Source organism: Miniopterus schreibersii, assembly GCF_964146895.1.
Source record: "Miniopterus schreibersii genome assembly, chromosome: 8".
Classification (NCBI taxonomy): domain Eukaryota; kingdom Metazoa; phylum Chordata; class Mammalia; order Chiroptera; family Miniopteridae; genus Miniopterus; species Miniopterus schreibersii.
In genome coordinates this window covers 39,020,785-39,035,393 of record NC_138109.1, presented here as the reverse complement: position 1 = coordinate 39,035,393, position 14,609 = coordinate 39,020,785, and the positions used below count along the sequence as shown (strand labels likewise).

At 33.8% G+C, this 14,609-nt stretch overlaps 1 protein-coding gene across 4 annotated transcripts in view; it reads right to left on the bottom strand.

Moving 5' to 3' along the window:
* Window positions 1-269: 269 nt before the first annotated feature.
* The window catches only part of ATG4C (autophagy related 4C cysteine peptidase), a 55,785-nt gene continuing 41,445 nt past the window's right edge, over window positions 270-14,609 (bottom strand). For all 4 annotated transcript variants that reach the window (XM_081144406.1, XM_081144403.1, XM_081144404.1 and 1 more), the window contains 4 exons: window positions 14,051-14,129; window positions 13,315-13,391; window positions 7,289-7,408; window positions 270-1,395 (listed from right to left, as the gene is read on the bottom strand). In XM_081144406.1, the coding sequence (XP_081000532.1) occupies window positions 1,228-1,395; window positions 7,289-7,408; window positions 13,315-13,391; window positions 14,051-14,129 (444 nt within the window). In that variant the 3' untranslated portion in view covers window positions 270-1,227. The remainder of the gene's footprint in view (window positions 1,396-7,288; window positions 7,409-13,314; window positions 13,392-14,050; window positions 14,130-14,609) is intronic.

The following is a 14,609-nucleotide window of genomic DNA, read 5'->3' as shown; positions in this document are numbered from 1 at the left end:
ACCCTCTGTTCCGTTTTGCATGCAACTAACTCTAAACCTAACAAACAGGCTTTCTGATGGCAGAGATCAATGACTTTAAATGACGTACAATTTCATGTCTTTATAAGTCACCTTTTCACAAGGAAACATAGAAGCTCCATAAAATAAGTTAATATTTTGCTTTCAGAGCAACAATATTATTTGTCTTCATTATAAATAAAGAGACTTCATTGGAGACAATGGTTTTTCAAATGAAAGGATTAAAATAATCCCATTAAAACCAAAACAAAGGCATTTTATGTTCTCACATCTTTATTAAAGTATTTATTTTATAATCTTGGCTCAATAATAACTCTTGTATTTTTATATCACATATTGGCCTTTAAATAACACATAACACACTTAAGGCAGATTTACATTATAGAGGGCCTCAGCTTCTAAACACCACTACACTGATTTATACAAACAACAAAAATCACATAGAGGAGCATCTGTTGATATCTTTCTTGGTACTTAACTTTAGATTTCAAGACTGCATAGTAAATAGAGTTCCCATAAAATTTAAATTTTGAGATAAGAAACAAATAACTATCTCTATCTTAAAATTGCCTTTATCTGATCCAATTGGATCCTATTATTGTTAGTAACATAACCTTTAAATTTGTGGGGAAAACCAATACTTTATATTCACTCCTCAGAGAAGGCTCAATGGCAATAAAAATGATAAGCCATTATAAAATCATACTGCTAAATACTACCTAAACTCACAATTCTACTTATATAACTGTATGCATAAAACAGCTAACAATGACTATTTAATATATCAAGATATCCAAAAGTATCCCCTGGTTGCATTAATATCAGGAGGCCAGGCAGCACAGAAGATTCATTCTCTGTTCTTCTGGTCCTTTTGAAACTATTTGGTAATCACAATTTTGGGGCCTGTATCAAAACCTTCAGAAAAAGGTGGAAGAATTCAAAGACTGGAAGGCTTGCAGTTACGGTAGCGTTACTAGAAGATCTTAGCGAAACAGTCATGCAGCCAGAATCACTTGTTATTACAAATCAAGACTCATTAAATCATTTCTCTCTCAGAAAAATATTTTTAAATGTGTATATTTTCAATTTTTTTTAAGAACATATAAAATTAAGATATTTGTGAAAATAAACCAGTTTCATATGTACTTGTTTCTCTTCATTTTCCCCATTTGAGGAGTCCCTCTCATCAAGCAGAAATGTGCTTATCTTTTAAAGCAAAACAAATTCTTCTGTACTAAATCTTTTTAATCTCTTCTTTTCATCCTCTGAGAAAAGGTCTTCTTTATTGGTTATAGTAGATGTAAAATCATAGTCTCTGGAATGACCATTTACAAAAGTAAATAAAGGATATTTCTCTTTAGAAGAAATTTTCAGCATCTGTAACAGAAAGTACAGGAGAACCCTTTACCCAACAGTGCACAGTAGGACCACATGACAAAAATCTAACGTTTTAGCCTGGAATCTCTTGTTAGCTTTTTTCATTTACATTTATTCAGCGCTATCACTTTAACGTTCTGGCTAAAAGACAAAATTGATCAGCACTGTTTAGTTTATTTATAGATAAATACCTGCTTCTCCATTAGGACTAGCCATAAAAAATTAAGTACATTTTTCTACCTCTGACCCCCACCCCCTCACCCCAAAGTAAATCTTCTGGTCACATTATTTTGAAGGCTTACTCTAAAGGGTTAATATTTATCTCCTTTTAGTAGTAGTAGACAATGAAACAAAATTATATCATGGACTATAGTAAAATATTGTGAAAGACTGCTTGATACCAGAAAAAGAAGCATTAACTTGAGTCAGAAGGTCCATTCTAATCTCAGTTCTATAACTTACCTTGATGTGATCTTTGACAAATCACTCTACCTGAGTATCATCTATAAAATGGGGCAACAGGTACCCAATCTCCTTACCTCAGAGAATTGTTAAAATGACCAAAATCAATAATATAAAGCTTTTTTAAAATTAAGTTTGGTTTTTCTAAAGATCACTATATTTGGAAAAATATTTCTGCAAAAATCTAGTCAACATAAAAAATAGTAATCTTATAGACAGTAGTAATCCAGAGCATCATTGGGACAATTAGCAAAACTTGAATAGTTTCTGATGGATACATGGTGATGACAAGACAGTGCTTCTTCTCTGACTTTAATAATTGTATTGTAGTTAGGTAGAAGAATGTATTTGAAGGAACCGCATACTTAAGCAAAATAAAGGTGTATTCAAACAAACAACTGAGAGAATTTATCACCAGCAAACAGCAAGAGAAGAAATAGTAAAGAAAGTTCTTCAGAGAGAAGCAAAATGATCCCAGAAGAAAGAAGAGTAATATAGGAGAGAATGAAGGGCGTCAGAAAGGGTAATACTGACTGTTTAAAATGCAATGCCTTGTGAAATTTAAAATATATGTAGGATTAAAATATATGACAACCAAGCACAAAAACAGTCTTTAAGAAAAGAAATATTACTAGAGATAGAGGGTCATATAATGATAAAAGAGTCAATTCAATAAGAAGACTTAACAGTCCTAAATTTATATGTAACTAATAACATAGCCTCCAAATACATAAAACAAAAGGAAGACTTAAATGAGAAATGGACAAACCCACAATCACAATGGAAACGTTTATCACATATTTTATATACCATGCAGAAACCAAAAGAACATGAAAGACTTTAACAACATGATTTCACTACTTAGAGACAAGAGGAAGGGAGAGAAGGAAAGAGGGAGGGAGGAAGGAGATTATTAATAAAAAGATCAGAGACAGGATTAAACAGAACTATTCCACAGAGATGTTGAAGTTAGAAGGGGTGGAGGGAAGAGTGGTTGTTTTAGACGGACGCCCAGTAAACCTGACTTCATCACATTCATCTGACCTTCAAATCTCCCACCTCTCTCAAGTCTACCTGACCATTTGCTTCCCTATCCAAAGGGATTCCGTGATTGACCATTTCAATGAAATAAAAGATACTCCTAAATCTACTTGAAATCTACTATCCCTATTAGACCAAACTCTATTGCTCACTTCAGCTGCTTCCAATTCAAGACTTACAGGCATACTTAAAGCAAGTCATGAAACTGTGTTAAGTCCATTATAATTAGAAGGACCCTCACTATTCTCTTGCTGATTTCTTACTAATTTGAGGGTAAGTTTAAATAGGGCAGGTTTTGTGGACCAGTCACAACTTTATAGGGAACTTAAGGAAAATGCAGTGAATATACCTTATAAGATGTTTTTGCATCCCCAAATTAAAATTAAGTCTCTTCTATTTTTATTTTTATTTCCCTTTTTTCCTTTATGGAATTTTAGTTTTTGTTACACATTGTGTTTAAAGTCCATATTGTCCACTGGACCATCCATTTTTACTCGGTGAACCGCAAGAATTTTTAAAACATGCAATACCTGACTATTTAGTCAGGGGCACTGATCTCTCTTCCCTTAGATTGCCAAATAAAAAAATGATGACAGCCAACACAACAATAGCCATCCAGTGTGAATTAATCAAAATTATATCTATTTTTTTGTCAGATTGGCAAAAAATATTTTTTTTGGTGTGCCACAGAATTTTAGCAATTAGTTTACATGTGCCATGAGATGGAAAAGGTTGAAACTCACTGCACTAGACTGCAAGTCCATGAAGCCATCAGTTCACCATTGCAAACTCAGCTCCAGTCATTCTACAAATATACTGAATACTTACTCTGAACAGGCATTATTCTAGATGCTTTGAGACACACACATCAATGACCCAAACACGCAAAACGTTCCTGCCCCTGTGTAGTTTATATTTCACTGGAGAAGACAGGTAATAATAAATGTAATAGATAAGCAAATTGTGTAGTGTATTAGAAAGTAATAAGTGCTACGGAAAAAGGCCAAGTAAGAGGAAATGGTGGCGGAAGATGGCATTTTTAAATAAAGTGGTCAGGTTAGGCCTCATTAAGAAGGAGGCATCTAAGCTAAGACTGAAAGGAGGTGAAGGCATCAGCCGCACAGATATCTAAGAGGAAAGCATTTCAGTCTAGTGCAAAGGCTCTAAGACAGGAGCCTGCCTTTTAGGTTAGACCAGAGGATCTGCAAGGAGGCCAACCTGGCTAAGGCAGTTTAAATGAGTAAGCTAGACCACATGTATAGAAACAGATAATCTCTAGGTCACTACTAAATGAAAATGCTGGTTGCAGTAGGGATATACATTTTTATATAAATATATCAGATGGAAAAGTTTCATAACATATGCTGTTTATGGTTACATAAGGTATGAGTATTATATACAAATTTAGGATAGCTGTTACTACTGGGAAGAAAGGAAGGGAGTAAGATTGGGGATGGGTAACACATTTCAATTTTACATGGAATTCTTTTCCTTAAGCTCAGTGGCAGCACATAGGTATTACTATGTTATTCTCTGTATCTCTGTATGCTTGAAATTAATAAAATCAACATATTGCCAAGTACAAACTTCTTCAGCATGGCATCTGAGACTCTCAAATGCACTGACCTCCTTTTCTAGCCTCACCCTTCACGATTTCTTCTGGCCGTGTTCCCCAGGCCTTGGACATTTATATACCTTTATTTTTGCTATGAAGCCCATCTCTATTATAATTATGATTTCTCTTTCCATCATTTTTAACTTAAATAGCCTTGTGACATCAATAATAAATAGGAAATCACATGTTTGATATTCCAGTTCTATTTTTCTAATATGAATATAAATAAGTATATAAGTATTAAAATATTTGTTCCAGTGCTACCTAAAATTGAGTATCACACTTTGGGTTGCACTGCCTTACACTGGTGGACCTTTGATTTACTGTGCAAGGTCCCTTGGGAGACTTGTTAGAAATGGAGAGTCCCAGGCCACACCCCAGAGATTCAGGCAGCCAGAAGACAGTGAGTGCTGCCCTATGTGTACCCTTGGCACCTACCAAACTGGACTATTTGCCATTCTCTTGACAAGCTCTACGTTTTCCTTTTCCAATACCTTTTCTCTGCTTGAAGCACCCTTCCTTCTCCCTAAACCAACAGAAATTAAGCCCAAACTTTCAGGTCTAAATTAAATATCACCATCACAATAAAGAACTTTGAGTTGAATGAAACACCCCTCTCAATTCAACACTCCTTCCTTCCTTCCCCCATGAATTTATTTCTATTTCTGTATGGATGCTTACAATATTCAATGTAATATATGTCTATTCCCCTCCTGAACTATAAATGCTACTCGAGGGCAGAAGCCTTATACCTTGTTCAAAAGTAGAGATTATATCTTCGTTATTTTATGCTTTCAATATAATAGTTACTCAGGTACTTGCTGAACTGAGCTCTGCTAAACACAGAATTAATTTAACAATTTTTATAGCATTTTAAAAGTCATGGAGTTAAGGATTTAGAATATTCATTCATACAGCATTATAAATTAAACATTATAATCTAAACTATCTAGTTGCACTTTCAAAATGAGAAAACTCAAAATACACCCTATCTAGAAAAAATAATTTTAAATTGTTTTTATTTTTAAAGAGGAAAAAAATGACTATTTTACTAAAAATGCCAAAATCAGTTTTTAGGAAGAAAAGGAAAATTGCTCAACTTATAACCTTCCAAGCAAAAGTAAATAATCCAGTTATTAACTGACAAAGTGAGTTTCTGATACTGCTACAAAAAGCTATTAACTTAAGAACAATACTATCATTAAAGCAAAGTTAATTGACTCTACAAAATTCTCAGTACTTCCAAATGATACTTCAATATGGTTTCTCTTTGCCTCAATAGTGTATATTACTCTGATACATTAAGAGCAATGATTTCTAAGCACTTTTCTGATGTAAAAATCCTAATAACTATCAGTATAAAAAACATGTTTTTAATGAGAAAACATCAACGTGCAATTCATTTGTGAATCTTGTTTTTCAACTTGATAATAATAATTTGGTTTGTTTCTATTCCAGGAGTAGGCTGCTTTACTGTTCAAACTGACTTATTTTAATCGAGATAGAAAATAAATTAATAGAAAGAGAAATGGAACTTTTTAATGGAGTATGTTCATCAGTATCAATCTGTATCATAATACCACCTGGATTTATATATTTTAGCACATACACAATACTTTATAAAGACAGAGAATTGTCAGACTAAAATATAGAAATATTACTAATTTCAAGTAATAAAAGAGGGGAATGTAGAATGCATATTCTGTTATTTTCACTTGGCCTTCCAGGTTGCAAATGGAGATGAAAACACGACAACTGTGAGGAACGAAGAATAAGAACAGGCCCTCACATATCTCATTTCCTCCTCGCCTCATTCACTCTTCTGTCATGGTTTTCTTAAATTTCCTCTTTACAGGGCAGGTCAAGTAAAGTGAACCTGGTTTATATGAAACCTTTTATTTAATGTTTTATATGTGTCCATTTTCCTAAAAAAATTAACTGTGAGTAAAGCAGTAATAAGGTACTATCATATCTGAGCTCAAGTTAAGAATTCCCAAAAGTGATTCTAGTATTGGTTTTACTTACCCATAAAATGATAATCTATAGCTACTGATACTAATAAATTAGAGACCTATCCAGTTATGCTTACTTCCCCAATAAGTAATCTTTTTTATTTTCTAAAGTACTGAATATAGACAATCCATGAGGCTCTATTAATGTTTAGCAGTACTGTACTCAAGGACCAGAAAAATGCAGAAGTTTAAAGGTAATGAGAGGGAGTTAAATAAACCTATTTCAAAGATCCTATAAGTCGAATAGATCAGATTAGACAAGCTTATTGGAAGGTAACAACACAGCTCATTTGATAAAGCAGTTCTGAGAAATCCAAAAATACCATTTCTCTTTTTAAAAAAACCAAAGAAGCACTTGGACTAACAAGAAATAATGCACAATTTGGCTTGATCAAATACTTCATTAATTTTTTTCTACCCCCTAAGGTATTGCCCTTTTAAAATCCTCTTCAAATAAAATATAACCTAATTGCTTGCACATATAACCTAATCCATTTGCAAAGGGATTTTTACTTCAACAGTGCCACCTAGTGGAGCAATCAATACCCTTGACTGTTCACTACAGTAGTGGTTTCATCAGTATCAAAGGCTAGGAATCCCCAAACAGTTTTATTTTCTGGTTAAATATTCGTAATAACATTAACACTCGAGAGGCAATTTTACAAAAGTATCAAAATTTACATATTTTTGTCTTTTCATGGGCTATCTCAAATAAAAATTAGCTCATTTACAAATATTATTATAATATTTTAAATAAAAGTACCTTAGTGATTTCTTCAGAAGCTCGTTTGAAGTCCTGAACATTTCGACAGTAAAATCCTATTGTACAGCTAGGATCCATCATTCGAAATGACATCTTTTTGGGAGAAGGGCAGTGGAATGTCTGTAATTTTAAAAGTTCTTTAGGATTAATTTACTTTTATTTGATGGACTTACATACAAGAATATTACTAATTTAAAATTCAATACCTGACTTTTCTCAAAACTTAAACATGCTTTTCAAATGGTGTTTTCGTCTATCTAATGCAAACAGTCCTTCCTACTCTCCAAAGCTGTAAAATATGACAGCCAACGCTGTGTACATTCAATTCACCAAATCTCTGCTTATGTGACATTAGTGCCATTCTGCAAAAGAAAGCGTGTCAAAGTGGTGTGCATTGCTAACACTTCAAAAGGGGAGGAAACGTGCCACTGAAGAATATATGAATAAGCTAATACAAGGTTTAGAATCAAGTTAGCCATTTCTATGGATGTATGTTTCATTAGAGTTTTTTTAATGTTTATAAACCTTAAAATAAGGATGTCAAGACATTTTCAACAAATACACAAATTCATGTAAGTGTTCCATAGTGGTGGGCACACAATGCAAGATACACATGATGTATTATAGAAATGTACACTTGAAACCTATGTAATCTTGTTAACCAATAAATTTAATTTTAAAAAAAATGCTCCAGTCATATGAAAAGAGGTCAACTTAAGAGTTTTAGCAATTGACACAATTAGTACGTAACTGCATAGTCTTCCAACCCATTCTTCTACTTTGCTTTAAGTTCTTGTTTCACCCCACACAAGACACAGGTGAAAACTGTTCTGCTACAGGCCTTGCCTCCCTCCTGCCAGGCCTCCTGCCCCTTCAGCTCCCTGCCCTCAGGTGGTCACCGGGCAGCAGGGGAAAATGGGCCAGGGAGGCTGCTGCAGCCTCGCTGCCCTTGCTGGTGGGACGTGGCTATTCGTAGTGTCCGGATCTCCAGAGATACAAAGGCAGGAAAGGGGCAGAATGTAAAGCTAATCATCCCAATCTTCTCTTCCTTCTCCACCACATTCTGGTACTTGGTGTTAAACATTTTTTTTTAAACCTGCTTAAATGCTCTTGTCCTTAAATATCACTGATGCTACTGAGTCTTTTATTGTATATATTGAAAAAGATGTTCATGAACAAAAGAGGGCCATAAAACATATACTCATTTACTTATATGTATGTCAATAAATTTTATAAGGATATACAAAAATTAACAAGCTTAAGGGAGAGGAAGAAAACTGGGCGGATGGGAGACAGGTATGGAAATTCTGCGCTGTATACTTTATATTTTTTATTTTAAGAACAAGCTCAATTGAGAAACAATCTATGCTGAATTTGAACTCATAAAATTAAATTTTCCCTACATTTAATGCCTAAAGCTAAGGGATTTACCTTAGTTTTAGAAGCCATCTACCAAAATGTGGGAAAATACAGGCTTTAATATTTGCTGTGTTCCTGGTGAACCAATTGAAATCCCTCTCTTCTCCCCCCTTTATCCTAGTGATCCCATTAGGGTCCACACTGTCACCAGAGGATATGCAAAATGCATCCATTCAAGCTGCCTCTCCCCCCCTTATGAATAGTTCAATCACATGTAAGATTCAAATACAACATCATGGCAGTAAATACAGACCAAACGGGCTTTCAGAACTATGACTTTCACACGGTGCTCAGCTAACACTTACTTTATATAGTGAGATCCAACCTAACTAAGCTGGAACCTCCAGGGTACGAGCCAACACAAGTACTGTCTTAGTTGCACTTTTCCTAACATTGTTTCATGTGTTTTATTTATAAGGAGACATTAAAAACAGACCTGGAAAGGCACAGAAGAGCTAAGCAAGCTTGTTAGTTAACAATATACAGGAGTATATTGGTATATAAGGCACACAAAGTTCTAGGTCATAGTTACAAAAAGTTATTCTACATACAAAGTATCTAAAAATAGTCATTTGCCTAAGTCATTCCAAAGCAAGGTTGGTTGGTTTGGTTTTGGTTTTTGGTTTGTTTGTTTGGTTTGTTTGTTTACGTATTGCTTCTTGGGGATAAAGAAGAAGAACCAAAGTTTGTACAAGGTCAAAAAAAATATTTTTTAACTCATGTACAACAGCATCCTACATTATACTAAAATATTGATTAAAGTTTTTATGTAAGAACCAATAAGACTAAACCAGAACAGACTTAGTGCTATTTCACAGTATTGCTTCAATCATCACAGATAGTCACACCGAAGCGTTATTCATGGTTGTTTTGACATCTGCAAAAAACTGTAATTATCCACAGAAACACTGATATAAATCTCTGATCACTGAAAACTGAAGTTGCTATTGGGTGTTACTGCATGAGTACAAGGAATCATGTTACAGAGAGGCATGTTGTATCATTTAAACTTAAATTAGATTCTTTTGTTCACCCAAGAAGATTCTGAAGTCAAACCAACATTAACTTATAATTCAGAATCATTTCTATTTATTGCAGAACAAGTTAGATTTTTAAATATTTTCCCAAGTGGTATTACAAGGCTGTTTACTGTGTGATAATTCCTTTTTGAATTTAAAAAATTCTGAATATTGGCAAGAGTAGCACACACATTTTTAGGAGTGTTCACCTGATACAATTCTGTGACAATGAAATATATTTCTGAAAAAACTGGCCACAGTGAGTCAATTTTCTTTTATTTAATTTTTTCAATACTTTTTTATTCATTGCTTCAACAAATAGCTATTACGCTAAATGCCAGGTACTATCCTAGGCTTATTATTTGGAATAGTGGATTCTATTACCAAAATATACAAACAATAATTTAAAAAATGCTTTCAGGTATATCTATGCTATTTTGGTGATTTAGATGAAGTTTCCTTAGTTAATTAGGGAATACACTTACTAAGAAGCACCTCCTACTAACTGCAGCTCACGTGTAATTCATAAAGGGTACATATTCCACTGATGAGTTCACTCATCCATCTATCTAACCATATCACATTCTAATAGCTTTAATTTGAGTCTTCTCTGAATTTACTAGGCTAGATTAAAGTAGTTACCACTGTATGAACCTAAAACCTGAAACTTGAAATTGGGGGCCCAGGAATTAGAACAAACTAACGTAAGGACCAATAAGGCTTTTCTTACCTTATTAATAAAATACTAATTACCTTAATAGGAGAATAGTTTGGTGTTCATAAGAATTAGAATGGGTCATTCCAAAACTATAACATGAAGCAAGTCTCTGGTTTAGGAAATCTTAACTTATTAAACACACACACACACACACACACACACACACACACACACACACACACAATCTCTCATCCCAACAGCTGAAACTGACACTTTTCCCTGCCCCAAGCACTGACGACGACCGAAGCCCACAATTAAGCGCACTCCCACTGCTAAGGCACATTAGAGCTCCTGTCATTCCCTCTAACTTCCAGTGACCTGGTTTCACGACTTTTCCCTTGGTTGTTCACGCTGCATCTCTGAATCCCATTCTCCAAATGAAAACTAGAGAGTATGAGTCGACACGATATAACGTGTCCTTGCGGTAAACCGTGAGATCCGTTCCTCAGTCTGAACCAAGGATGGCTTTGGCATATCCCCATGACCAAGCTCAGGACTGAATATGGCCCCTTACACTCACTTTACCATGTTAAAAACTCAGTGCGGATAGCTAAAGATGAGGAAGGTTCTCCAAAAAGTTAGTATAGAAATCCAACAGTATATAACAATATATTTTAGAAGAAAGTCATGAGAATTAAAAATTAATACAAATATATATAATCAAAGCATTTGGAGTTACAGGTAAGAAAAGAGTTCCACAAAGGACTCTAATTAAAGTGCTTAGGATGGTGCGTTGTATAGAGAAAGAGCTCAATTAATGATAGTTTTAAAAGAAAGAAATAACTTGGTCTGATTTGGTTTCAAAATTTTATAAGTTCAACTTGAACTATAGGAATTCCACACCACAAGAACAACAACAAAATATATAATCTGCTAAATCTCTCCTTCGATCTCATATATTTTGATATCATACTACTTTCTTAAAGTTTCATAATCCTATGGAATTAAGGGAACTCCCTTAAATTGTTTATAGAAATTATTTACCTAGAATTGAATATAAGATCTAAGATCTTAATTTCTCCATCTATTGACCAAAAGAAGTATTGATCAAAAAAAGTTGCTTTCAAGAATAATTTTAATAATTGAGGTATAAGGGTGGTTTAGAACATGCATATAATTTATTACATCAATCAACTGCAAAATCTCATAGCATATAAACACACAACCAACATAGCAAGGCAAGGATGGTTAGTAATACAGGGTTGTTAAAATATCTCCACCTGGGCCATGTTAAGCTTAAAATATGATAAAAAGTAAAATTTTATTTCTGTACAAAGACAACTTCTTATAATTTTTACATTATATTCTCATAGGAAAATAAATGATGCTATTCAAAAAAATCTAAGATAAATCCCTGAATTGAGAAAAATGAAAAATTGTCCAGAGGAATTACCCAGACAGGTTGAGATACTCCAGCAGCATTTCAAAAATATAACATCTAACCCTAATTTCTTATATAAGAAATAAATGCTTCTGTGCATTAAAATCAATTCTTTTCCATTCTCATTACTATCACCGTACTTAAAGCTTTTATTGACTCACCTTGAGGTATTGCAACAATCTCCCAACGATGAGCTGTAACCTTTCTAATACTGATTGTCTAGACATAACCAGGATGTTCACTGACCTGGCATCTCTGCAGAGTCTCTCAAAATATCAGATGACTAGTCTCTCTCTACTGGTCAAAATAATGAACACCGGTCATCTTTTAATTCGGCTATTTAGGTAACACTAGAAATCTCCAGTATCTACATTTTTAAGGAGTCACTTTGGCACATGTACACTAGAAATGTAACTTTGGAATCATTGTCACAGACCACAAGGGAGCAGAAAGAATTACAATGTGGTTCTAACAGCATAATTCTGTAGTGCCTCCCCCAGTATCAGTTAGTCAACTAGAAATATTTACTAAGGTCTACATGCAAGATACTGTGAAGGAAGAAAGTAGAAAGCAAGCCTGATCTTTGGCCTCAGGCTGCTTGTGTTTTAGTTGAGGTAACAGTTTACAAAGGGTGCTAGAATGTTTTATAATGTGTCTTTCTGAACCATATTTTAATCTTGTAGTTGATTGGTTTTCATAACCTTCTCCTTAAATATTTTTAGGTATTCCTATTAGCTAGCAAGCTATTACTAACGCAAAGTACTAAACCACATTTCTAACTTGTCAAGCCCTTGAGAATTAGTGATCCATGCCACTCAAATGATTAAAATTATTTTAAAAGTCTGTAAAAGCATCAACTGGGAAAACAAGATCCAAAAACAATGTAATAATTACATGTCTCACTTATGCACTCTCAGATTTTCTGAACTAAAATACTGGATCACAAAATGACATAAAGGAATATAAGTTGTTACAAATAAATCAAAGCTAAAACAAAAATTAGAAACCCAACTAAACTCTTAAAAACTTCTTAACTAGAAGCTAAGGTTTAATTATTAGACTTGCAGCAAAATAATTTAGCAGATGGTCTCAAGTCACCTTCTCATTCTAACCCTACTCCATCATCTTCTTTCGCCCCATTTTTCCTCCTTTCCTTGTTTTAAACATGTCTAACATTTTTATTCTTCAATACTGCTCAGCTGTATATCTACAAAATTACTTGGAGGCTTGCTCAATTATTTTGGTAGGGCTAGGGTATCTAACAAGTTAGAGAAAAAGATAAATGGGAAAAAAAGGTATATCATAAATTAAAAATCAGCAAGAAATTATTTAACCTTTGACCATGGTGTGGGTTATGGTTTTATAAGTCAGTAAAATATTGATTATTAAGCTATAATTGTAATACCATAAAAGCTTAACTGCCTAGCACAACTCTAAATAATTAGAGTTTCTTTCATATGGTAAGAAAACAGCTCTTAATCCATAGTACCTCAAGAGGGAAATCCTTTATGCTGACATCTACAAAAGACTGGCAGTAATGAGGATCCATGTAAATCAAACTGTCATCTACAAGGACAAAACAGAAGACAAGTAATTCAAAAAACACCTTATTATTACACTGCTTACAATCCAATTTCTATGTAGAATAGCTGAAAAAAATCTGGGAGTAACAGCTTGCCAGACTGATATTCATTGACTGAAACATAGGTTTGCACAGGACAGATTAACTTCTGCATAATCAAATATGCTTGTATAAGCAGAATTTTTATAAAGTGATGAGATTGTCATTTAATTTTTGGTGATAAAATTACTTTCACAAACACACAATTATATTCTACAGTTTGCACATGAAAAATGTATCGCGCTACTTTATCCTGACAGGAAGAACATATTGCTTGTCATTTTATCATCAACTAGCACCACTAAACCTGGTAAAAAGTAAATATGTAAATAGCAACTGCCAGAATGTGAAAGCGATGTCTTCTGAAGTTTAGTGAAACCAATAAATTATGCCTTGTTTATGCAATAACAGAAATTAAACATACATTTTGCAGAATCTAATTATGTTGTGGACCAAATGACAAATGAGTGGCTACGGTAGGACTGATGAATTTATAAGGCACTCATTTTGCTCTGTTAATCAGCCCGCTTCCAGATGATCCCATATTAACTTACTGACTTTCAAAAGAAAACAGTGAAGAAATATACTTTACTAAATCACTAACCTTGAAATCCAGCAAAATAATATGACTGCTTTGGTTTGCCACCAATAATTCCCACACAATATTCAAGGCTTAAAATACCCTGCCAAAAGAAATTAATTCAGATTTAGAGTCAAGAGACAAACGGCAATTATTCAAAACAAGCAAATTTGTATTACTAATATTAGTAGTTCCCAAATTTTCACCACCAGTTTTACTTTTACTACATTGTTCTGAAATCACTCTGTCTACCGAACTATCTTCCCTCGTCTTTAACTCACTCAACATTAACATGACTAAATCAATTATTCTGACCAACATGTCACTCAACATCAAACAACAACTGTGTGCCAACTATAGAGATAGACAACGTTACCACATAAAGACAATAAAATTTCCTGCTAAAATCAAAACACCAGGCCCTTTCATTGCTGGCACACCTTATTGTAATCAATGTATTTTGGTCAGACTTTTTGAAAGGCTAGAAATATTCCTTAGACCTTGTTACTGTTTTCATTGAACCCAGAATCTTAGAATCCCACCCAAACTAAGAACCATTTTCTAATCAATGGCATTTACTTGA